This window comes from Eurytemora carolleeae, unplaced genomic scaffold, assembly GCF_000591075.1.
Source record: "Eurytemora carolleeae unplaced genomic scaffold, Eaff_2.0 scaffold1000, whole genome shotgun sequence".
NCBI lineage: Eukaryota > Metazoa > Arthropoda > Copepoda > Calanoida > Temoridae > Eurytemora > Eurytemora carolleeae.
The window spans coordinates 44,281-69,341 of NW_019397276.1; the positions used below are offsets into that span (position 1 = coordinate 44,281).

The window sequence follows — 25,061 nt, forward strand, 5'->3', positions numbered from 1 at the left end:
TTCTGTAAAAGTTCAACAGAAAAATGTTTTTTTTTTTTTCATCTTTAGAATTACTCATCAGAAATAGGTTTCAAGGGTAACGTTGTGAATCGGGCATTGTCAGCTCTTTCCACTGAGTTACTTGAAATTACGTTCATTGCCTTTTTAAGTCTTCATACGACTAGTCTTTTGATTTGATGAATCCAAAGAAAACATATTTAAGCATAATTCTACCCAAGGTACTGATGCAAGGAAAGTTATTTCAGAGGTGTACGCATTTTTTGTACTGCAGTGTACTGTCTTTGGGCGGAAAAGTAAACACAAGACGGATGTCACAGCCTGACATGGAATCAATTTTCACAAAAATATTCAATGAAATATTCTGGTCATAGGAAACTAAATGTGAATTTTCAAAATTATCAAATTTAAATGCTTTAAACCTCCTCGGATACCAGACGCACACTGATGCATCTATTCTTGTTTACAAATTCCGCCCAAAGAGAACTGGTTTCAATTTGTATGCAGAGTATACGCGACCGCAATTAACTTTCCTTGCATTAGTACCTTGATTCTATCTATCTATCTGTCAGTTTTAGCTCATTACTTGTTATCCCCCAGATTTTATAAGCCGAACACTTCAAATAGCGAAAATGTTTACGTCAATAAATAATTTGAATTTTTTCAATTAGTTCAAAATAACTACTAAACCAACTCATACGGTAAAATTTATTTACAAATAATGTAGAATAATAATTACAATACAAATAATGTAGAATATTAATCAAAATAAAAATAATAAAAGTAGAATATGCATTTAATGAAATATAAACGACTAGAAAATTAATTAATGTCAACTAATTATAGTAAATATTCAAATCTAAGTCAGCATTCAAGTATAAATAAATATGGCTTTAACAAGTTGATTAAAACCAAAATGATGTTTCAATTAATTTTTATTGTTTACTTAATTATAAAACAACTGTCAAGACCCTCTGAGAGATCTTGTTAATCGAAAAAAGGTAAATTTACAGGGCAAAAACGGTGGCATATGGTGAAATAGTCCTTCTTTTTATGTAAAATATTTTATTTTATTTTATTTTATATTAGCCTAAACAAATAGCAATTTGGGATATAGCTCGTTTTTTACAAATTTCCTTCAGTCCACGCCAAAGTTATATTAATAATATTTTTGCAACTTGGATTGGAATACAATGAATTCTTAAGAAGTGGGTTAAAGAGACATTCATTAATGTGAATCATTGATGGCACGCAATTAATAAATGATGCATAATTATTTCGTTAAAAATTCGTTTAATAAAACAAATTGATTAAATCACCTGTTATTTTTGACTTTTTAAATTAAGAATAAAGGAAGCAGAACTAAAAAACGGAATGTTACATTTTTGGTAATTGTTTACACATTGTTAAAAACATACAGCTCGACATAATTTTGATATCATAGATATATATAAAAATGAGGATAAAAGGTCAAGAAGTACATATAACTAATAGTTTTTAAGAACTAAGCAATGCCCTGAAGAATGAAGAATATCGCTTTTAACTAAATATCTTTGGTTGAGATTTTACGTCAGGTGTACATCTGTACATAAGGTCAACTTTGTACAATTATAAGCATACAACTGTACGGAAAGTACAGTTAAAACTGTACGGGCTGTACAGTAGTCAATTTGATTAAAAATATCATGTATTAATACGTTTGTGTAGAGTAAGTGTTATTCAGTGTACTTACAGTACTGATTGTTGAGTGTACTATTAGAAGTGTCGGCCATTTTTAATTTTTTTTAACATTTCAGTATTTTTGGCTCCACAATGATCAACGAGGTCCATCGTATTACAAAAATCATTTTCTGCTAGTTTCCTATCAGTATAATTTGACAAAATTTTGACCCTCAAAGAAAATATCGGGAGAACAGAAGAAAAACAATTTATAGTTGAGTAGAAAGAAATGGCTAACAAACAATGACCAACACAATAACTTCAAGTACTGCCTACTTGATTTACGGTGTACGCTAGACACTGAATGTTCAATGTAATAAGAGTACTGAATAGTGAATATTCAACAGTAGATCCATAAAACCATAGAAAGACGACATTTAAGTAAGGTTATTTGTGTTTTAGGTTTTTATAGCAAATATTATACCAGGTTTTAAACTGAGATGGATTGTGTATACTGCACAATTGGACTATCTAATATCATGATTGATTTAAGTCTCAAATTCATCTTCCTATTCCAGTTTATGGGGTTCCCTGTATGTATGTACATGATTTACATGGATGACTGTTGTGAGATTGTATTCCTATGTACGAGATCAGCCCTGTGCTCCGGAGTTATCTGTTCCGTCGTATTCCGTTTCGGAACCCGCATATGGATTATCCGACGTTTGTCTTCTGGATGAATAAGTTCGTCCTGTCTTCTCCACTCCCAGTCTTTAGCGTCCTGTTTGGCGCGTTTCCGGTCAACCCAGCTGATAAGGCAGGATATAGGAACCCAGAACAGTAGAGATACAAATATAACTGTACCAACAACATTATCCTTCAAGAATTTAAGCACGGATGTGATGCTGATATCTTTAAATATATCAATGATCCGAACTATTGGGTCAGGACTGGACTTCTCACACTGGCCCTGATGGCAGAAACCTTGATAACAGGGGGTTCCGTCCGGTAAGATATCACTAGGTTTCACAGCGTTACAAGAACTATTCAGATTTTTCCTACAGCATCTCTTACACGCGTCTTCAATGTTGTTATCACACATACAGGACTGTTCACCCTGGGTTTCACAGTACGGGATACATTTTCCGTCCCGACATTTTCCTTTCTCAATACAGTTGGTTTCGTCCGGCATATGATCAGATTTCGGGCACTCGGCCGAGGTTCCGGTACAGGAGGCTTCTTTCTCACACGTGGCGTAGTTTGCTGCTCGACACTTAGCGTTAACCGCCATATACTGACAGTTGTTACAGCAGGGGGAGTTCTTATCACTGCAGATACTTCCCTCCCGGAGTTTACAGTTTTCATCACAGCATGCATCCCGGTCCTCGGAGCCTAGTAAACCTGCATCACACTCTTCCTCTCCTTCTACCCGTAGGTTTCCACAGAAGGATTCCTCTGGTTCTGTAAAGCATCTGGAAGATTTAGCGAGCAAAACTTTACGGATGAACCTCAGTGAACAAGGAGAAAACTTCTTGTTGTTTACATCATACCCGGATACACTGTAGGTGTACATAAGATACGATCCACCCTGACTAGCAGAGGGACTACAGTCCGGCACATCAGGATCGTGCTCCGAGCCCCAGTTGTGTCCAAACTCATGAGCCGTCACAAGATCAGCTTCTCTTGTTATCACCCGCTGTCCATAGTGGTTTCTGCTGGAGCTAAGCCCAGAGTTTAGATACAATGTGTACCCGTTCTTGAAGTACTCTGGAGTACAGATACCTCCGACACTATTTCTCCGCGGAGAACCTACATAGGCTAGACCCAGGATACCTCCTTCGAACTTTATATCCGTGAATAAATGCGCGAGACAGAAATCTTTATGAGTGTACTCTCTACTAAACACTTCGAGTAGATTTCTCACGTCCCAGGAGGATCTGAAAAATAAATATTTTTTTATTCAGGACAAAATACTGAGTCAGAAAAAAAAATTCTCGTTCTCAATTACACTATGTATTGCCTTAAGTAAGCACAATTATATACGGTCACCTTAAAATAAATTTCAAGTTAGATTTATCAAGTGTTTAATCAGAACTCTCCTAAATCCTTTATCCTAAATAATATTAATTTTGCGGAAGAATAAGTGGTCATGAAATAAATGATAGGNCCCCCGTTTTTTGAGTATAATCCAAAATTCAAAACAAAACTCAATTCCATTTCTTACAAAACAAATCACAAAAAGTAAAAATATCTTATGAAGACTAAATTTATGGCTAAATCATTTCTAAAATCTAATTTCAAAATTCCCCATTTTATTTCTTAAATAAAAGTGATTTCATTTCTCGCATTTAAAAAAACAGTTTCTATATTGTAAGAACAAAATGATATTAATATTTTGATTTCTCAATACTATAATTATTTTAAATATTATAAAAGAACAGTCTTATTTTATTTTCTATTTTGTTAATATTTTACTTTTACAAAAAATCTAATTTTGTTACGTAAGTGCATAAATGCTGAAAAATTGACATTGATATGAAAATGAAAACGATTATCAACAAAAACAATTTCTTTCACCTTATTATTAGTTTAAAGTAGACATTTATTGTTTCAATAAATAGTTTTAGCCATTTTTAATATTTTTTTGGCGCAGGTTTAAAGATGCGCTTGGAAAAGAAAATTATGCAGATTAGGCCCATTTCTAACGCTAAGTGTTAGAAATGGGCCTAGTGTTAGTTTGGGAACTAATTTCCCCTGAATTTATCATAGATGAAAAGCTGAGTAAAGGATGCTAAATAAAATCAGACACCCTGTCTCTGAGTATCTGACCTGAACATATTGTAATGAACCTCGTTCTCCCTTGTCTGAGTTGGTTTCCTGTGCACAACGATCTTCTTGATGATGAATCCCATGTTGGAGAACCCGCCTGACTCCGGGGTATCCCGCCAGACTGTGTCCTCGTAGATTTTATGAACTCTGTCGATTAAACTGATTAAATAGTTGACTGTAGTTTTAGAATTAGATCCTCCCATCTCCTTGTAGAACCTGGAATACAGAGATATATATATTTTTATTAATAAACATTAAATATTTTTATTGTTAAGAATAAACTAGGGGAAATTATTTTTACATAAAAAAGAGACAAATGAACTAACTTTTTTCCGCAAATTCTAATTTTCCAACCTCTGTATCATCTTCAGAGTATGAAATATCAGGTTTTTGACATTGGGTTGCATAAATTTAGAAAAGAGAAAATCAGAGTTAGTGGCAAACACTCAGTTTCTTTTGGAAGATTAGGAGGAAAATGACAAGTTGGATTTCTCAAAATTTATAAAAAAAAAAAATACTCTGTTTTCCCCGAGTTTTCAATCGTGGTTAGGGGATGGGGTAGAGGATAATATTTTAAACCACAATTCTCAGAATTAAATCAAAATTTTAAAATCTAGTATTATGTATGCATGATTACAACCTCTCTTCTCAACCCCCCGCCCCCCCCCCCCCTCCACAGGAGTATTGACCAGTGTTCATTTAGTTCTTAACCATTTTGCATGCCATTAAATAATACCCACTACAGGAGCTGAAAATGCACCAACCTGTAGTCCGCTACTAACAGCAGTGGACATCTCGTCTGCCGAAGCGAACCCTCACCGGCCGTTGCGTAGAACGGTTCCGACGATCTTTTACTCCTCGTCTCATTCTCATCCCCTTCATCCAAGTCAACCGTCCCGTTCTCCCGAACAAAATCACAAACTTTCGGCGGAATGAAACTATTTTCGTCTGGCTCCGTCCAAGAAAACTTGATGTCCGACTCCTTATATGCAATCATGGTTTGTTGATCAGTGTTTGGTAAATGTCTCCATGAGGGTTCAATGTGATAAACATCTTCCGAAGTAAATATATTCGCTGTTATAACTCCGTCTTCCATGTGAACCTGGGCTCTAGACTCCGTCTCTCCAAACACGCGTCCGTCGTAGAAAGATTCATGATCAATCGGAATAAAATGTTCCTTTTCTTCCTCGCCATCAATCTCTACAGCTTTAAAGTTAGGACTCAGCAAACCTTTCGTTGGTGATAAGATTAGACGGAAATTCTTCCCCAGAGCTTTAAAATCAATTTCTTTGATTTGATTGAACTTGTGCTGGCTTGGATTGATTCCTCGTTTAACAACGTTGTGACTAATTTCGTCTTTGTGGATTGTTTCAAAATATCTGAGATTTTTCGCGAGATCAAAACCATGAGATTCTAGACATATAGCAGTAAGAAGGAGCAATGCTAAAGCATACATTGTTTGAGATTGCTTGTTACTTTGAAATATTGCACAATAGATCCACAGAATAGCGTTTGTAATTACATTTGGAACACAAAGAGTTTTGTTTCCATCCTCCGTCCGTGTCTGTGTTTCCTTGTGCGCAGGAATCAATATAATGCCGCAAATACAACTTGCAAGAGTTCTTTTAATTTGTCGTCTTTGTTAAAGTTATTTTAGAGATGTAATAAGAAAAGACAGGTTTGTATTACAATTGAACATTAGTGCAAATGAACAAAAATCGAGCTTTACTTTGTTCAATCGGACTAAAATTTTCTTCTTCCGCCAGGAATATTTTATTTAATCCAGCAAGTAATATTTAGTACAAATTATCATCTGCAGATGTAAAATATTTGTTCAAACGAACTATTTTTTCTGTGCTTATTAGTGCAATTGAACGTTAGTGCAAATGAACACTTCCAACAAAAAAAATTTCAAATGGACTAATGATATTTTTTCTGTAAATAAATTCGTGCAATTGGACATATTAGTGCAAATAAACATTTTAAACAAAGGATATTTCACTGTTTTAAAATACAGGGTGTCCATATCATTAGATCGTATATTTTAGTTCAAAATTGTGATTTTAGGGACTAATCAGAAAATTAAAAAAACAATGAATCATCTTTAAAAATGTAAAAGGTTTCTAGAAAAGATTTCTTCCAGAAAATTCTATGTTTTTCGAGCTTTTTGTGCGTATTTTGGCGTTATAAAGCTTGGAGATAATCTAATATGATATGGTGGGACGCTCTGTAGATCTGTAGCTTGAATTTTATATATATAGGTCATTTTCTAATTTTCAACCCTCAGTGCTTACAGCATACAAAATACAGTATACAGAATCATAGCAAACTTTGAATATTAATATCTCAATTTTTCAAGAAAAGATTATACCAAGCAACTTATCATAAAATGGGGAGGGGGTGCAAATTTATTTGAATTAGAAAGGGGGTGCACCTGTCCCCTTGCAACCCCCCCTTGTACGTTACGGCCCTAGATTTTACTTAAGTAGGGGAGGGGAGGGGAGCTGAGCCCCTAGAGCTCCCCCCATGTGGGTGTCTTTGATTGAAAATTGTGAGAAAAAATCTCTGCTGTATCACAACGAATGTTGCTTTATGCAGAATTTTGTCCAGAGGGTGCCGGTTTTTTAAAACAAAACGGCCGTTTTTATAACGAAACGGTAGTTATTAAAAACGACCTTTAGTTAACGACCGTTAACGACGGGCCTTTCGTTAACGATCGTTAACGATGACAATTCCTTAACGACCTTTTAAAGAGAAAATACATTTTTTGGTCTGAAAATCCGAGGTCAGTTTAAGACAACATTCAATACCTTATCTTCCTAAAAAAAAAAATTTCATACAACTCAGATTTATTGGCGTAATTTTTTTTTCAAAATCGCTCGTTTCTAGAAAAAAGAACGAAAAACGATCGTTTTTTCGACCGTTTAAAAAACGATTAACAACCCTAGATATAAACTAGAGGAGTTTGGGGTGGAGTGACCGTCCCTGGCTTCCTAATCCTAACTAAGGAAACGAAAAAAGGAATCAAATCATTAAAGACAGAGGCGAATGGTAATAATACATGATTTAAAAAAGATGAGAAATTAAAATATTTTACTCAACAAATGAATTTATGAAATGAAAAATAGTTAAAATATTGAATTAAGGATTCCTGGGGAAAAGTTAATTTGCTTATGTACAGGGTGTCCCAAAAAACATGGGAATTCAGTGACGAATTCGATATCGTCTTTATGAATAATTCTTTGATTTAGTATAGTGATACCTACTGAGAAAGCTGTAATCTGTAAGAGTTTCGTCTGCTATGTTTACATTTTGTTTGTTTATGTTTTGACTGCAACCGGCTGTACTTAGTAAAACAAGAAAATTACAGTATACAAACAGAGTAAACTTGTCCGTATTCACTGTTCATCTTGCGGAGACATTATAGACACATCTTTGCAGTCTTTTACCCTTTTCATTAAATAAACTCTAGCAGACATAATAATATTAAGGCTTTTGAAATTAGGTATTACAATGCTAATTCATAACAAAGACGATATCGAATTCGTCACTGAATTCCCATGTTTTTTGGGACACCCTGTAGTATATGTACATGGCCATGTTACAGTGTGCTTCATTAATGTACATTTTATTTCCAATTGTTTTATTAATTACTTTAACAAATATTATCTTCGACATCGTCCAGTTCTTCAATTGAAATTTCTATTTAAAAGATTTGTGTTTGATAGATTAATATCTTTTATTTAAGAATTTCTTTTAAATATTTTGAAAAATATATCCTTGTAAAATGTTCTAATCTCTTCTGCAAAATAATAAATCATTTTAAACATGAGATTATTTTTATAGGTCAGGTTTAATTCCTCTCTAGTATCCGGGAATAATTCTGTTGTGTAAATTTACAATGCATTAATTAAAAAATTCAACATAAAATTTATTTTTACTGTAATCGCATTCAATGTTTTTGTCATTTAAAATTTGTTGAATGGATCTATAGATAGGAATTGTTTAAATATATCTTTTAAAAATCAAAAATACCAAATTAGACATCAACAAATTTTTAGAATTAACAAATTAATAAAGATGAAAAGGTTTCATTCAAATGCTTTTCTTTAATTTAGAGGAAAATTTATTTTTGAATAGGCCTCCTTATACCTGCAGCAGTTCCCTTTAAACCTTTTTAATCAATAATGTGGAAGATATCGTCGGTTTGTTGCTCGACAAGAGATTGATACTCACCAATTTCCTCCATTGTCTCTGAAACATCAATCCACAATTGTTGCTTTAAATGAGAGACCAATATTTGCAAATAATCTTTTTTCCATCTCAAATCTGAGTTCGTTTCCCTTAAGTCCATTTGACAGCCCAAATTTTTATTTTGAATAATCTTTTTTGTTTGGTTATCTTCTTGTGATTTTTTTACATTTTTTTATTTTTTTTATCGACTTTGATGGTTATCATATCTACTTTTTTACTCTACAGAGGTTTGGTCCATCAACATTACCGAATTTGTAATCAATTTTTACAGAGAAAATCAGGGATATCACATTCATTCTTGATCAATGAAAGCATTAAGGGGTACCTTGAGAAATCGGACACTATCAAATGCAGGGTTAATTAACATTTTGTCGATAGTCGCAGATGGTTTAACCAATGAACAATAGAAAAGTATAGAATCAAATATTTGAGCAAAGATTAAGAATTGCATCAATAAAAATTTTCAAATATTTTGAGGAGTAAAAGTTTGTTAATTACATGTTTCAGGATTCAGAGTTTAGAAATATGTAGTTGACTCTAAATAATTCATTAAGAAGTAGAAAAATGACACATTATTATTTCTAAACATTTCAAATTGAAAAAGAAACACATGAAACATTTATTATTAAAAAAATACTTTACAGCTAAATCATGAATATTAAAAAAACTAAATTAGTTTCACTTATTTTTTTAGAATCTGTGTAAACTGCTTTCCTTATTTGCAATGATCCATTTTCATTTGCTAAATTAATGATTATACGTTTTCATAAAACAGAATTGTTATTAATTTCTAATTTTAAGTTGATTACATCAAGTGCTAAAGATTCAGTGTTCGACTATTAAAGATTTCTACAGTGTGCCATGGTCAAAATAGAAGATTTTTTTTTGAAATTATGCCTCACTGTAACATACTGCTCTTTATACTCTGACTCAACAATATTTATTTAAAAACATGTCAGTATAACACAACCCTTATCATAAACTTATTCAGCAAATAAACCTTTTTTAGGCTTCTTTGTCATTGTATCACAGTAAGGCATGAAAATTTAAAGTAAACATGTAAAGATAGCAGGATATAGGTTTAAAAATATCCACATGCATCCGTTCTATTTCATTTTCTCCGCTGCTGTAGAATGAGACGGGTTTTAGCTTCTCTTATTCTAGCTCCGTTACTATCTCCAGGGTTGGGATTGGACTGTCCGGCGGCTCAGGGTCTGTATCCGGATCCACAGGATTGTAAAAAGTTCTACCAATGCTCAGATTGGGTTCCTTACAGGTGATACAGCTTAAAGAGAACAAAAACATTTCAGTAACTTAATATTTGGATTGTTAAGTACGTTCTTAGTTTCTAACTCCACACTCTGATGACTTATCTAAATCAATTCCAAAGTAGTCTTGTAGTGTGTATTAGATTGTTTTATTTGCACTTTTCAAGTTTTTTAATTTCAGTATAAATCTAATTTCGACGTTGTGTTAAATTACTAATCTCAGCTTCCAGAAACTGCACCATACATGAAAGCGCTATTTGTTTAATGTTTATTATGTGTTTACTTAATAAGATTTTATCATAACTACGGTCTCAATTTTTACCACGTTTTTTTCTCAAAGTTTGGAGTTATTTACAAAGATGATTAACTTTCGTACAATGCATGGTTTTATATCTTTTCAACAATTCACATTTAAAAATTAGTTTCGAACTGTTTCTTAGGTTTGAATGTGGGGAAGGTTTAGTATTTAATCCAGTAGGATATTGTGACTGGCCAGTAAATGTTAACTGTGGAGCAGAGGTTACATCAACAAGTAAACCGACAACAACAACATCAAGACCGACAACAACAACATCAAGACCAACAACAACAGCTGAATCTACAACAATTTCGAAAACTACAACAACGCTCAAACCTACAATAACAACAACCAAACCTACAACAACAACAACCAAACCTACAACAACCAAACCTACAACAACAACAACCAACCCTACAACAACAACACCCGGTGTTCAAACAAACAGTTGCAACATAATCACGGAGGAGCCAATCACAGATGAAATCCGGACCCAGAGAATGAAAACTTGTCTTGCTCCGAACTCTATTGTTGAATCCGTCCTGCCTGGTTCTCCCAGTAACCCTGAGAATGTTCGTATTCTTGAATCTATCTTCTCCCCAACACAATTTGAAACTACATTTCCAGAAGCAAACAGCGCATATACTTATGAAAACCTTCTTAAAGCATTCGCTAAGGAAAACTATCAAAACATTTTTTATATTTAATTTCTTCTAAAGAGCCGGAGGTACCCGGGTGTCCCACAAAGGATGAGTCTTCAGAGTTAACTAATAACTATTCGGCATTAAAACAGAGCAAAATTGATTTGATTTGAAATCTTCTATAAAAGCTGCATTGTATATTTATTTCTTTTCATGATGCCAAGATCATAATTTTATCTTGTAGTGGGCGATAAACCCCTTATTGTCTAGCAACGATATGAAGATTAAGGGTTAAAGGGACTATGACTCTAAAACCAAATATGGCAATGTCCGATTTACTGTAGTACCCTAAAAACCTTTATCTGATCAAGTATATATTAGATATTAATGTTTTCATTTCCTTTAACATGTTTATTTTCGTTTGCGGGTTTTAGGCGTCATCAAAATTAATACTGCAAATAACTGGGCACTTGAAGTAAATAAAAAGAAAAATATACAGTGTGAGTCAAAAAAGGGTGAATAGGAAAATTTTACGCGTATAATAAAGCATTTTTTGCTATCTCAGTTTTGACATAAATGAATAAAATTTTGAATTTTTATTGATAGGCAAACCCTTTAAAAAAATCCACGAAACTATTTTTTTACTCAAAATTAGAAAAGTAGAAAAACAAAAGTGCGGGAATATATTATTTCTATTACACCATAAAATCTTAAAAAGATCATATGAGAAGAAAATAGGCGAAATTAAATTAAGAAAATCCGCAATTTTATTTTTGAAAAAAAGATTTTAATTTTTTCCTAAATTCTTTTTATAATACTAGAAATTCAAGGCGCTTCGCGCCCTTCTTTCTAGGCGTTTAAGGCGCTTCGCGCCCATCTTCTATTTAAATTGTGAACATGTTCTTTTTGTTTACATTTCAAAACAAAGATGAAAAAAATTTTGCGGATTTTTAAAAAAATTCGCGGATTTTCAAAAATTTAAATTTTTTTACAATATCAAAAACCTTTAAAACACAAATTTTTAAAATTTCAATCATTCATAACCTTCCCTGGGATCCCTAGATGTCCCACAAAAAATTTGGGCCCGATCGGTTCAGCCGTTTTGACGTTTATTGGATACAAACAGACAGACACCCAAACAGACAAACAGACAAGCCAAATTTATATATAGATGATTTTTAAGATAAGTAAAAATGTCTAAATTAGAATATTAGGAAAAATTGGGCGGCCCTGTAAAAATTGTTTAGAGGTGCCCTTTTTCTTCGGAATAGATATATATATGAAACTAAGAAAAATCCAAAATATTTTCTTTTTTGACCATTATTTCGTGTGCTGCCAAACAAAACGTAATTTCTGAGCCATTTATTATTTCAGATTTGAAATTTTCGCTTTGGAAATCCCAATTGTACTGTTCCAAAAGACAAATAAATTCAATTTTCGATTTTTTTGATACGCACATACACCTTAAGACCAACACCTTAGCGACCTTAGCAACTGAAAAAAGCACCTCTAAACAATTTTTACAAAGCCGCATAAAAGAGTGTATCATTAAAATCTGTTGATTGCAGATTTTCTGAATTTAATTTCGCCCTTTTTCTCCACAACTACTCATCTCTTTCTACAGGGCCGGTCAAAAAATAAATTATAAGATTTGATACATTTTTCTCAAAAATGAGATAACCCAAAAAAATGCTTTATTATATGCAAGGTCTCATCCTGTTTGTTCGAATTAAACCTAATAATATACTTGTCAGTGAAGTTTTTATACCCTTAGTTTTGATGTTTTTATCGGTAAAGTTTCCTGAAGTTTGCAAGACTGCTGAGGTTTGCAGAAAAACGCTCGCAATGATGTTTGCACATTTCCAGCAGGAGACTGCCGGGCTCTTCTATATCAAGGAAATAAATCAGGTAAATAATTCTATTAAAAGATGACAAGGCACTTAGCTTTTAAAATTGTTCCTGCTGATCTATCTTCAAGCCCATCTTTGCTGTACAGTGTTCACTTAAAAATAATAACAACGAAAAATCGGCCCAGAAAGTGTCTTAACCTAATCTAACCCTAAATAAATACTAATTTAATTAATTTTCTGGATCTACAAAATTCAATCCCCCTCTCTCTGTTTTGGAATTTCACGGAGCATTGCGCGCAACATAGAATGACAACTACCTATTTTTTGAAGCCAATTATTCTTACTCTGACCGGTCACAAATCTTCCCTAGGGTCACGTAAGTTCCATCAATACAAATGAATAAAGTTCTTGCAAGTTCTGTATCCTTGCAACTTAAAGTTGCGCACCTTTAATATTTCAAACTGCCGAATCAAAAAGTCAGAATATCAAAAGTTTACACAATCAGGTTGCAAAGATATAGGGATTAGAAAAATAGAGTTTGTGGCAAAATCTCAGTTTCTCAGTTCAGCTGTTTCTTTTTATGTTTTTTGCATGTATACAAACAATTACAAGCTAAATATTTACAAAGATGTATAGAAAACAATAATAATATAAACTTTTTTATTGTAATTGTGTGTTAATGATTAAAAGAGTCTTGTTAAGTGCGGAAAAACAATTTAAAGAATTCTTTAACTCAATTAGAAAGTTTTTGAAAACATTGTTTGCTACTAAGTACTAATATTATAATAAACTGCTGTATATAGGGTTTGTATTGCGCTGATTGGAGTGATTGGGTTCAAGCAGCATATCCTTGCTCACAGGGACAAAAATATTTCGGCAGGTCAGTATTTAGTTTCATATTTGGGCAGGTCAAAATCCAGAGTTTAATAATATTTTGGTAGGTCAAACCATAGTTTTATAATATTTGGGCAGGTCAAACCATAGTTTTATGATATTTGGACAGGTCAGACCATAGTTTTATAATATTTGGGCAGGTCAGAACATAGCTTTATAATATTTGGGCAGTTCAAACCATAGTTTTATGATATTTTGGCAGGTCAAACCATAGTTTTATAATATTTTGGCAGGTCAGATTATAGTTTTATAATATTTGGGCAGGTCAAACCATAATTTTATAATATTTGGGCAGGTCAAACCATAGTTTTATAATATTTGGACAGGTCAGACCATAGTTTTATAATATTTGGGCAGGTCAGAACATAGTTTTATAATATTTCGGCAGGCAGAACATAGTTTTATGATATTTTGGCAGGTCAAACCATAGTTTTATAATATTTCTGCAGGTCAGAATTTAGTTTTATATTTGGGCAGGTCAAACCATAGTTTTATAATATTTCGGCAGGTCAGAATTTAGTTTTATATTTGGGCAGGTCAAACCATAGTTTTATAATATTTCGGAAGGTCAGAATTTAGTTTCATATTTCGGTAGGTCAGACCATAGTTTTATAATATTTCGGCAGGTCAAACCATAGTTTTATAATAATTGGGCAGGTCAGACCATAGTTTTATAATATTTGGGCAGGTCAGACCATAGTTTTATAATAATTGGGCAGGTCACAACATAGCTTTATAATATTTCGGAAGGTCAGACCATAGTTTTCGGCAGGTCAAACCATAGTTTTATAATATTTGGGCAGGTCAGAACATAGCTTTATAATATTTCGGCAGGTCAGACCATAGCTTTATAATATTTCGGAAGGTCAGACCATAGTTTTCGGCAGGTCAAACCATAGTTTTATAATATTTGGGCAGGTCAGAACATAGCTTTATAATATTTCGGCAGGTCAGACCTTAGTTTTATAATATTTGGCAGATCAGTTTTATAATATTTTGGCAGTTCAGGTTTTGTGTCATATTAAACATGTCATTCTAAAACTTGATATTTTTGGCAATCAGGCTAAAACAATTTGACGACATTTAAAAACGATATTTTAATTTTTTTTAAATTTTATATATTTTCGAAGAATGTCGTTTCAGCAGGTTTTATTTACTGAGATTGTGGTTTCCGTATTTCGATTTCCGAAGAATGTCGCTTCCGTAGTTTGGTTTCCGGAGAAAGTCGTTTCCGTAGTTTTATTTCCGGAGAATGCTGTTTCCGTAGTTTGATTTCTGGAGAATGCTGTTTCTGTAGTTTGATTTCCGGAACTCTCTTTTTTATGGCATTCTCTAAACAATGATTCCTTCAAAATAACATAAACATAATCCTTTTAAATTCAAAATATATTATTTTTTAATTAGAGGTGCGAAGCAGTTGACCTGGAATTATAACTATGGAGCTCTTTCATCTGCTTTATATGGAGATCCGCAGGCAGGTTTTAATTTTCTTTGCCCTCCATGCAAAAGATGTCAAAGCCGATTTATGTACAACGGTACGACGGTACAACGGTATAACGGTACAACAGTACAACGGTACAACGGTACAACGGTACAACGGTACAACGGTACAACGATACAACAGTACAACGATACAACAGTACAACGGTACAACGGTACAACGGTACAACGGTACAACGATACAACGGTACAACGGTACATCGGTACAACGGTACCCTTAAAAGTTTCGTCTAATTAAGTATTAATTATGTATCCAATTTTTTGTTTATTAAAACTGTTTATTTTCCTTTGTGCGAATTGTTCTTTCCGAAAGTTACTTGTGCATTTCTTGCTTTAAGAAGCAATGGGAAAATTGTTATAATTAATCACTTTTTGTGTCAGAAAAGGATGGTATCTTCCATATTTTTGATCAGATTAATGTTTCAAGGACACCCTTGTAAATAGGGCATTGCCATGTTTACATGGAGATTGGAGGATTACTAGAAAAATTACGCTTACAGTTGATCTCTCTATAAAGCATAAACAAGACGGCTCTGCAATTAATGGAATCATTTTTAACGTTTTGCCTTCAAAATATAATGAAAATCATAGATATGAAGAATCAATTATAAAATTTAAACCGACTTCCATTTTAATTTGATCTTATTCTTCATATTTGCCAAAAACAATCGACAAATGAAATTAAAGTTAAAGGAATTGAGTCTTTACCACAAACTCATATTCTTAAACCCCTATTTATTTTCAATCCAATGCCGTAGACCTTATATATTTCAAACTATAAATTATTTTAGATCAAATCATCTAAGTTTGAAATCTCATTAAATGAAGATATAGGGTATAGAAAATATGAGTCCATTTCTAGATGCATGTAAAACTTTCTTGCTATTTGTGCATTGCAAATAAACTATTTGGTTTGATACTCATAATTCCCCATCACCTGATCTCGAAATACACTACGGACACTTTTAATTTAAGAATCAATCCTTCATTTAAGTTTTACCTTTAGGGATTAATAACATCGAGGGATATCAAAAAAAATATTTAATAATTCTGCAGATTAACAAAAGATTGAGATGAAGCATTGATCTCGATATTCAAAAAACAAGAGTTCCCTGCCCTGATAATGTAAACCTTAGATATTTTGAACTTTGGATTTCTTTTTTACAGAATTTATTCTATTGACATCAGATTAAAAATACAAAGATAAAGAAATAAGAGTTCTGGGCGTACAATTATTTAATTAGTTTATTATGTATGCAAGTTTTGAAATTTCTACATTCTACATACTAAATTGTTTCATTTTGTCCTCCATCGAAATCCGCAAATAATTTTGACATCTTTTTCATTCTTGATCAGACTGAACTTTCTAGTATGGATTCCATCTCCATAAAACAAGTGACCTTGAATTATACGTCTACAGTCAATCATTTATAATTATTTAATTTGAACAGATTCTGTTGGATAACCCTGACCTAGTCTCTGATACCTGGTTAAACTTTGCCTCTGCTATCTGGTTCTACCTGAACCCTCAGCCTCCTAAACCCAGTATGCTCGCCATCACAGACCAAACCTGGAAACCTAATAACCATGATCTAAACCAGAACAGAAAGCCTGGTAATATTTCATTTTCTGAGAGCTTTTAAAAGTTCAACTTTCAGTCGAAAAAATCTTTTTCTTGTTTAAAAAAAACAAACAATTTTCTCTCCCAATTATAAAAACAGTTTCTGTGCCGTGAAACATAATTTACTTTACATTAAACAATACATAATAATCAGGGTTTTTAGACCAGACCAAAACCTTGTAAAATTTAATATAATGTCCCAATTATTTTTTTTGTCCAAAAATCGAAAAGATATTTTTAATTCAATTTGCTGTTTACAAGCTACTGGGTTCCACTTATCGCACAAAAATAAAAGACTTCTTTACAGTTCTATTTGTCCTTCTTGATCAAATGTATTTTAATTTAAATTTACGTCTCAAGACCAAATATATCAATTTATATTATTGTATTATTAAGTGCGAAAAAAAATTTGCCGGGATTTTTATTTTTCTAGTTTGTTTGACATCAAATTGAATTTGTTTTTACACCGAACGAGGTGTGAACATACAAAGGAAAATATTAGGTGCTAAATTTGAAATTTGAATAGCAGGGTGATTAAGTTACTTTTTTTGCCCTGTTGCTAAAACAAGAAATATTAGTCATAAATTCACTCAAAATAAAAAAGAATATTCAAAATTCCACTTTTCCTTTTTGTTGCTGTTGATAGTGTTTTCCATCAAAAAATGAATTTTATAAAAAGTTTACGCTTTTTTCTGAACTCGTTCATAATTTCATTTTTCTGAACTGCTTCATAATTTAGTTTACTTAAAAGTGTAAATTTTAGCTCAAAAATATCATTTGCAACCCTCTTCCAAACTTTTTCTCAGCCCAAGTATTTTACACAGGGGTTAAACTAGTATTGTATCCACCGATTATATCTAATATTGTATCAGGGGTTTAATCTATAGTATTCTATCTAGTGTTTACATCTAGTATTGTATCCAGGGGTTTAATCTAGTATTTTATCCAGTGTTTACATCTAGTATTGTATCCAGGGGTTTAATCTAGTATTGTATCCAGTGTTTACATCTAGTATTGTTTTCAGGGTTTACATCTAGTATTGTATCCAGGGTTTAAATCTAGTATTGTATCTAGTGTTTACATCTAGTATTGTATCCATGGGTTTAATCTAGTATTGTATCCAATGTTTACATCTAGTATTGTATCCAGGGGTTAAATCTAGTATTGTATCCAGACTTTAAATCTAGTATTGTATCCAGAGTTTAAATCTATTATTGTATCCAGAGATTAAATCTATTATTGTATCCAGGATTTAAAACTAGTATTGTATTCAAGGTTTAAATCTACTGTATTGTATCCAGATTCCAGAGTTTAAATCTAGTATATTGTATCTAGGGTTAATTTCTAATATATTGTACCCAGGGTTTAAATCTAGTATTGTATCCAGGGGTTAAATCTAGTATTATATCCAGGGTTTACATCTAGTATTGTATCCAGGGTTTACATCTAGTATTGTATCCAGGGTTTACATCTAGTATTGTATCCAGGGTTTACATCTAGTATTGTATGGGTTTACATCTAGTATTGTATCTAGTGTTTACATCTAGTATTGTATCCAGGGTTTACATCTAGTATTGTATCCAGGGTTTACATCTAGTATTGTATCCAGGGTTTACATCTAGTATTGTATGGGTTTACATCTAGTATTGTATCTAGTGTTTACATCTAGTATTGTATCCAGGGTTTACATCTAGTATTGTATCCAGTGGAAAATCTAGTTTTGTATCCAGGGTTTAAATCTAATATTGTATCCAGGGTTAAAGTCTAGTTTTGTATCCAGGGTTTACATCTAGTATCCAGGGGTTAAATCTAGTATTGTATCCAGGGTTTACATCTAGTATTTTATCAAGGGGTTAAATCTAATATTGTATCCAGGAGTTAAATCTAGTTTTGTATCCAGGGTTTAAATCTAATATTGTATCCAGGGTTTAAATCTTATATTGCATCCAGGGTTTAAATATAGTTTTATATCCAGGGTTTAAATCTAATATTGTATCCAGGGTTTAAATCTAATATTGTATCCAGGGTTTAAATATAGTTTTGCATCCAGGTTTTGGTTCCAGTATCATGGTGATCAACGGAGCTTATGAGTGTGGAATGAATCCGATCAATCCTAATGGGAGCAGAAACCGTCAGCTCTACTACCGTAGGTTTGCTGCAGATTTCAGTGTTGATATAAGCAAGGAGAAACTGGACTGTCAAGACATGTTGCCCTTTGATGCTGAGGGGTCAGCTAACCCAGGACTGTACTGGGCACCTGAATCTAGATGCAACCTAGTAACATGGCAAACTGCGTACAGTGCTCTTGTCGAGGGAGATTATAAACGCTGCTTGAAAGCTGCCTCAGCAATACCTTGATTTTAAACCAAAGAATTCACAGATTTCAAAAAATGTAGATGAACCTGAGATTGAAAATTTTAAATGGAAGAATAAAATTAAGCTCATTCATCTTGTGGGAAAAGAATGGGTTAAACTTATTCTTAACGCTTTGGTTTAACTCTTTAAATTAAAAATTGATGATTTTGTGAAATAAAAAAAATATATTTATGAAGTACACATATGTGATTTATTGTAAGAATGCACTTTTTGATAAAGCTTTCATGAATAAAATATTATCCTTCATGTTATTATATTTTTACGAAGGAAGGATTGACAAAGCTCTAGACAAATATGAAAAGTGTGCATTTACTTGAAAGACCGTATCTACTTTGATGTGTCGTAAACACCTTGCTTGTAGGTTTTACCCTTATAAACCATTCCTACTTTTATGTGTTTATAATATTTAAATTTAACATGAATGTGTCTGGCTATAGTTTAAGTTTAAAAGGAATTATTGGAAAAATTCTGATAGATATTTGGTAAGAACGTGTAAATTTAATGTTCACTTTGGTCCTATTTTGAGGTGAATCAGGGCTTAATGAAGTAACTTAAGCAAGATTTTTCATTTAAGATCCATCCAATAGAACGTAATATGATCTTCATGTTTACCATCTTGGCTATTATATATATATATATATATGTATATAATCTAATAACTGCAGTAAATAATCGAGATAAATAAAAGTATAGAATTGAAAATACAAAGGATATACACAATGGGTAAAAATAGGTTTAATTGTTTAACCTAGACATATTAATCACCTTGATGTGAAAAACAGTTTTGAACTTGCGATACAAACCATTATCTGATCTTATTATAAACCGCTAAAAAATGTCGGCTTTTCTTTAATTCGTTTTTCTTATCTAGGGTTTTTAACATCCTTAAAGAGACCCATGGTCAATTCACAACGGTACCATTTAGCCCTGTGAAATTATCCCTCTTTTCCTATCTTAAAATTGATTATCTAAATCACGGTTTCTCTGCAAAGTTACTTGATGATTTATGGTGTAGGAGAGAAATAATGATACGTTGTTCTAACTCAACAGATAAACATACCACGATTTATTCCTCCTCTATGTCCAAATAAAGGTTTAAGAGGTACTGTTGTGAATCCGACAATCTTTTTTTTTTTAATGGAGGTCGTTTGAAATTGTGCCTACGCTACAGGGTTTTAAAAGAAAAATATCCACAAAATGGTTTTTTTTTGTGAGATATCTTTATGAAATTATAAAGAAGATGGATATAATTTATAAATAAGAGATGCAAGATTGAAGATATATAATTATGTTTACTTTGAAGTAAAAATATAAAGTATCAAAGGTTGAGGGTGGAGCCCCATACTCATGTAATTTCCTAATTATACTGCACAAAGTAAACATTCAGGACCAACACAGGATACTGCTCCAGTTCAATACCAGAGGGTAACCAGAGAGGAGCTAGAGATACACCTAAGAGGAACCAGAGAGGAACCAGAGAGGAACCAGTGAGAAACCAGAGAGAAACCAGAGAGGAACCAGAGAGGAACCAGAGAGAAACCAGAGAGCAACCAGCGAGGAACCAGAGAGGAACCAGAGAGGAACCGAGAGAAAGAAACCAGAGACCAACTAGAGAGGAATATCAGAGGGACCAGAGTAGAACCTCAGAGGGACCTGAGATGAACCAGAGAGGAACCAAGAAGAACCAGGCATAGAAAAGAACCAGAGAAGAAGGAAAAAATATCTAGAGATGAACAAGAAAATAACCAGAGAAGAAGAAGAAAATAACAAGAGTGAAGAAGAAAATAACAAGAGAAGAAGAAGAAAATAACCAGAGAAGAAGAAGAAAATAACCAGAGAAGAAGAAGAAAATAGCCAGAGAAGAAGAAGAAAATAACCAGAGAAGAAGAAGAAAATAACCAGAGAAGAAGAAGAAAATAGCCAGAGAAGAAGAAGAAAATAACCAGAGAAGAATCAGCTAAAGAATATTTGTTTCAGAAGAATGCTTGAATGTTTCTCCGACAGTAATTCCACACAAACTCAGAAGCTTGATGAAGTTATCATTGGTAGGTTAATAAATGTAAAGTTTAACTTTAACTGTACATTTTCAGCTGTACCGTGTACATTATAGTACATTCAGCACACTGAGACAAAAATAAAACCAGGGTATGGTTATGAAGCCCAGTCTCGGAACCCCGGTTTTTTTTGATGGGGTGCGGCCATTATATAGATACCAATGTTTTTGTTAAGGAATGTTATGACTATATTCTCTTTCATATTCTCTTCAAGAATTTGTATTTCTTAAATTAAAATCTTCACAAAAATCCCACTATTGAAACTCGGGAGTTTTGTTCAATATACTCTGGGCACTAGAAATATTTTACTAAGAAAAAGAGAGTTTTAATGAATAAAATCAACTTTAATAGTTTCTTTTCTGGGGTTTCTGAAATTCATTACTACTCATATACTAAACTCTGATATCTTTGATATCTTTGTTATCTTTGAAACCTTAGATTTAGATGAAAAAGGTAAAGTTTAAAATTAGGATTTGATCTATAAAAAATACTAAAAATAAATATAAAAGAAGCTAGAATTTGATGGCATCCTTTCAAATTTTTAACTCATTTTAAAGGATATTTTCAGAGCTGGATTTTCTAGACAGTGAAGTTTTATCAAACAACGACAGGTGAGCTTCCACTTAAATACAGTCGTCGTATATCAATACAATGTAAACGACTTTTGATATCAATTTTGATTGCAACCAATCTTTCAAACAGTACATGGCACACATAAACATAGAAAAAAAGAAAATCTTTGTTTACTTGTAAACTTTTAATTTGAAAAAAGAAATCCAAATTTAATTGTAAAGGTCGTCTTCATTGTAGTGATAAAATACCCGGTCGCTCTAGGATAAATATGTGGAAATAACACCAAATAACAAAAGTATGATCTGTATAATCTTTATTTCTATCCCATGATTCTTTTAGGGAAAGAATTGAACACCCATGTACATCTTTTGATATTTCTAGCTTGATATTTGGATCTATAGAAGAGTTATTTGTCAAAATACCAAAGTTCTATAAAGACAGTATATGCAAATATAAAGGGATAAGATCTATAGTTCTTTTAATTCGGAAAAGAATAAAAATTACTAATGCAATACTAATAACAATGGTAATGGTAAAAATACTTATAAGGATAATAATAGCAATAATCATAAATATTAATATTAATAATCAATACAGATAATAAATATTATTATGATAATGCTAATAATAATACTGTACAGATAATGATATTAATAATATTTAAGATGGTTAGAACAACCAATATTGGGTAGCCTGCGTTACTGGCATCTAACAGGTGAAGATTCACGCTTAGAAAAAATATTTTCATGGTTTTGAGAAGGGAAAGTAAACGTAATTTCCTGTCAGACTTCATTGAGAGAGTGCCATGTCCGATTCACACCGATTCAGCTCAGACCGTTGTGGATCAGGCATACCAATTTTTCTTTTTTATGGAGGGATGGCCACTTTATAAATTACGAGGACAGACCCTTAAAATGAAAATGTATTGTTTCTTGTCTTTTACTTACTTTGGAATACTTGTAGATTTGTCATCAGGGTTCCAGATAGAAGTAAAGAGATGACGTCTTTTTGTATCCAGCATTTTACTCATAGGTTTCTCATTCCTCCTGATGCAGTTAAACCCTAAATGAGCCATACATTGAAGGAATTTATCAATTGTCGTCTTAACAATTTTTCAATGGGTTTCATACTATTTTAGGTAAATCTCAGTATTTGCGAAAATGAATAAATAGCCATGAATATGCGGAAACAGTTTTAAAGAGCTCCATATAATCAATTAATTGAAAAACTAAATATCTGCACCATTCCATTATCAGAAAGTAAAGAATACGACATTTGATGAATTCTTTCGATGTATGGCTTATTAAGGGTTTAACTGTATTTTATCATATAAAGACTTGACAGTTTTTATATTTCCAGCTCCTTTGATATTTTCTGGTTGTTCCATTTCTCAGCTACTAACTAAGAAATATTTTAGTGAGAAAATGTTGTTTTCTGTAGGTATTGTTGGTATACTGGTTTCTATTATCTTTTTCACACTTTGCTCGGTTTTTAAGGTAAATAATCTATATAAGAGGGGGAGAAGGGGCGTAAAATTAATTTTTTAAGCGTATCCCTTGCATATACTTTGCTCGTCTGTTTGTTTGTATCCAATAAACGTCAAAACGGCTGAACCGATCGGGCCCAAATTACCACATGGAAGGTTAATAGATGCTCAGAATTTAAAAAAAGTTGTTTCCAAAATTTTTTGATTTTTGCTAAATGAAGTTGATCAGATCTTGTTAGATTTACTTTACTCCATCTACTATTTTTCAGGTTCGAATTCCTCGAACCAAATCTGAGATTGATGCCAACTACAAGCGGAGAATGTTGATGCGAGATTTTAATGCCAGGTCGTCTTCATTAACCATATATTTACACAGATTACATTCGTTCCTTTAGGTCGGTCACAATGGTTTATTCTGACCCTTAATTATACTTAATTTTACTCTTTTTCGGATGAACAGATCGGAATTAAATTTATCAAATTCAGAAATGAAAACAGAAAACTCTGTGAAATCCCGATCTTTAATAATGACAAAGTTGCAAGAAGATTCTTATAAATATAATTTGTTCCACTTATATTTTAGAATCAGTTTAATAAAAGGTTACCCACAACAGATGAGAGCATAATTACGACCTAAAACTGTTAGTAACTAACAGACTGAAAGTTTAATTTGAAGATTTATGAAATTTATACTTAATAAAGTTTATAAAAATATGTTTAATGACTGAATAAATTTTGTAAAGTCATCTCTGAAGCCTGATCGTCTATAGGTTACCCTGTATTATTGATCCTCTATAGTTAACCCTGTATTATTGATCCTCCAGGTAACCCTGTATTATTGATCGTCTATAGGTAACCCTGTATTATTAATCCTCTATAGTTAACCCTGTATTATTGATCCTCTAGGTAACCCTGTATTATTGATCCAGTATAGGTAACCCTGTATTATTGATCCTATTGACTAGAAACATAATCTTAATTTTTCGCAATTTGAATCTAAAATATATTTCAGAATGAAGACACTCGAGCATAGCGAGCTTGATGATTTAGGAATGGGATTTGGAATACTTTAAAAGATTGAATCATTAAAAATATTAAACTAAAATACAAATCAATATCAGAAGGATAAAATGGCTACTACAAACGTGCGGAAAAACTCAAAAACAGAATGAAATAAAAGTAAAAGCCAGAGAATAACAAAATTACGTTGGAATTAAACAGATAATTACAAAATCTAAATTTTCACATCCCCCGATCGTTGCTTTCTTAGATTACAGGTGAGGTAAAGGGTTTGTATCGAATTTTTATAAAATGAATTACAAATTAAAATAATGTTCTGAAATTAAATCTTTTTTTTCGCGCTTAATTTAACATATTTAGGCGCGCACTGGAGAAACTTAGACAGGATTTAAAAGCAGATTCAGAAAGCATTGCTCAATCAGAGGTAGTTGATTGATTTGATTGATTTGATTGATTTGATTGATTTGATTGATTTGATTGATTTGATTGATTTGATTGATTTGATTGATTTGATTGATTTGATTGATTTCAGCAGTCCCAGATCATCGATCAACCTGAACTTGTAGTTTCTACTAAACAAAAATGAACATGAACGAATAACCATGCAATAAATATGTAATAATCCTCTATTTGGAACTGTAATAAATAGTTTTTCTCATTTCTCATTGTTGCACATTATATTTAATAATTTAAGACCAAAAATAAATCTGAATACAATTTTTTTTTCATGCAAATTGCACA

The 25,061-nt window shown here is 32.4% G+C and overlaps 3 protein-coding genes across 9 annotated transcripts; 2 read left to right on the forward strand and 1 right to left on the reverse strand.

The window, feature by feature from the left end:
* Window positions 1–786: 786 nt before the first annotated feature.
* LOC111713207 (ADAM 17-like protease) lies at window positions 787–6,076 on the reverse strand. Of its 7 annotated transcripts, none has more exons than XR_002767630.1 (5): window positions 5,250–6,076; window positions 4,486–4,701; window positions 2,248–3,593; window positions 1,993–2,041; window positions 787–1,724 (listed from the first exon to the last, which is right to left on the reverse strand). XR_002767630.1 is itself a non-coding variant. In XM_023488029.1 (4 exons), exons 1-3 carry the CDS (start codon window positions 5,939–5,941, stop codon window positions 2,267–2,269), a joined length of 2,235 nt encoding a protein of 744 aa, XP_023343797.1. In that variant the 5' UTR covers window positions 5,942–6,076; the 3' UTR covers window positions 787–2,041; window positions 2,248–2,266. The 7 variants fall into 7 exon arrangements, 2 of the variants coding, with proteins under 2 accessions (XP_023343797.1, XP_023343796.1); XR_002767629.1 differs by having other exon boundaries at window positions 787–1,733; XR_002767628.1 differs by having other exon boundaries at window positions 1,993–3,593.
* Window positions 6,077–9,822: 3,746 nt separating this feature from the next.
* Window positions 9,823–19,367, forward strand: LOC111713211 (basic endochitinase B). The gene is made up of 7 exons (XM_023488034.1): window positions 9,823–10,015; window positions 10,448–10,982; window positions 12,744–12,854; window positions 13,600–13,676; window positions 15,095–15,164; window positions 16,642–16,804; window positions 18,862–19,367. Exons 1-7 carry the CDS (start codon window positions 9,873–9,875, stop codon window positions 19,167–19,169), a joined length of 1,407 nt encoding a protein of 468 aa, XP_023343802.1. The 5' UTR covers window positions 9,823–9,872; the 3' UTR covers window positions 19,170–19,367.
* Window positions 19,368–21,159: 1,792 nt separating this feature from the next.
* Window positions 21,160–24,978, forward strand: LOC111713210 (transmembrane inner ear expressed protein). Its single transcript, XM_023488033.1, has 9 exons — window positions 21,160–21,232; window positions 21,810–21,852; window positions 22,480–22,529; window positions 23,255–23,310; window positions 23,570–23,646; window positions 24,313–24,350; window positions 24,571–24,577; window positions 24,681–24,744; window positions 24,853–24,978. The coding sequence occupies exons 1-9, from the start codon at window positions 21,169–21,171 to the stop codon at window positions 24,904–24,906; spliced, it is 453 nt and encodes a 150-aa protein (XP_023343801.1). The 5' UTR covers window positions 21,160–21,168; the 3' UTR covers window positions 24,907–24,978.
* Window positions 24,979–25,061: the final 83 nt, after the last annotated feature.

What these genes read in the sequence shown, in the direction of transcription:
- LOC111713207 (XM_023488029.1), bottom strand. Translation starts at nt 5,941, where the DNA reads ATGTATGCTTTAGCATTGCTCCTTCTTACTGCTATATGTCTAGAATCT. An exon ending in CTGTTAGTAGCGGACTACAG is followed by an intron (nt 4,702 to 5,249) that starts GTTGGTGCATTT and finishes TCTGTATTCCAG; the next exon opens with GTTCTACAAGGAGATGGGAG. An exon ending in GTTCATTACAATATGTTCAG is followed by an intron (nt 3,594 to 4,485) that starts GTCAGATACTCA and finishes TTTATTTTTCAG; the next exon opens with ATCCTCCTGGGACGTGAGAA.
- LOC111713211 (XM_023488034.1), top strand. Translation starts at nt 9,873, where the DNA reads ATGAGACGGGTTTTAGCTTCTCTTATTCTAGCTCCGTTACTATCTCCA. An exon ending in TTCTTAAAGCATTCGCTAAG is followed by an intron (nt 10,983 to 12,743) that starts GAAAACTATCAA and finishes TTATCGGTAAAG; the next exon opens with TTTCCTGAAGTTTGCAAGAC. An exon ending in CTTTATATGGAGATCCGCAG is followed by an intron (nt 15,165 to 16,641) that starts GCAGGTTTTAAT and finishes TAATTTGAACAG; the next exon opens with ATTCTGTTGGATAACCCTGA.
- LOC111713210 (XM_023488033.1), top strand. Translation starts at nt 21,169, where the DNA reads ATGCTTGAATGTTTCTCCGACAGTAATTCCACACAAACTCAGAAGCTT. An exon ending in GCGTTACTGGCATCTAACAG is followed by an intron (nt 22,530 to 23,254) that starts GTGAAGATTCAC and finishes TGTTTTCTGTAG; the next exon opens with GTATTGTTGGTATACTGGTT. An exon ending in CACTTTGCTCGGTTTTTAAG is followed by an intron (nt 23,311 to 23,569) that starts GTAAATAATCTA and finishes ACTATTTTTCAG; the next exon opens with GTTCGAATTCCTCGAACCAA.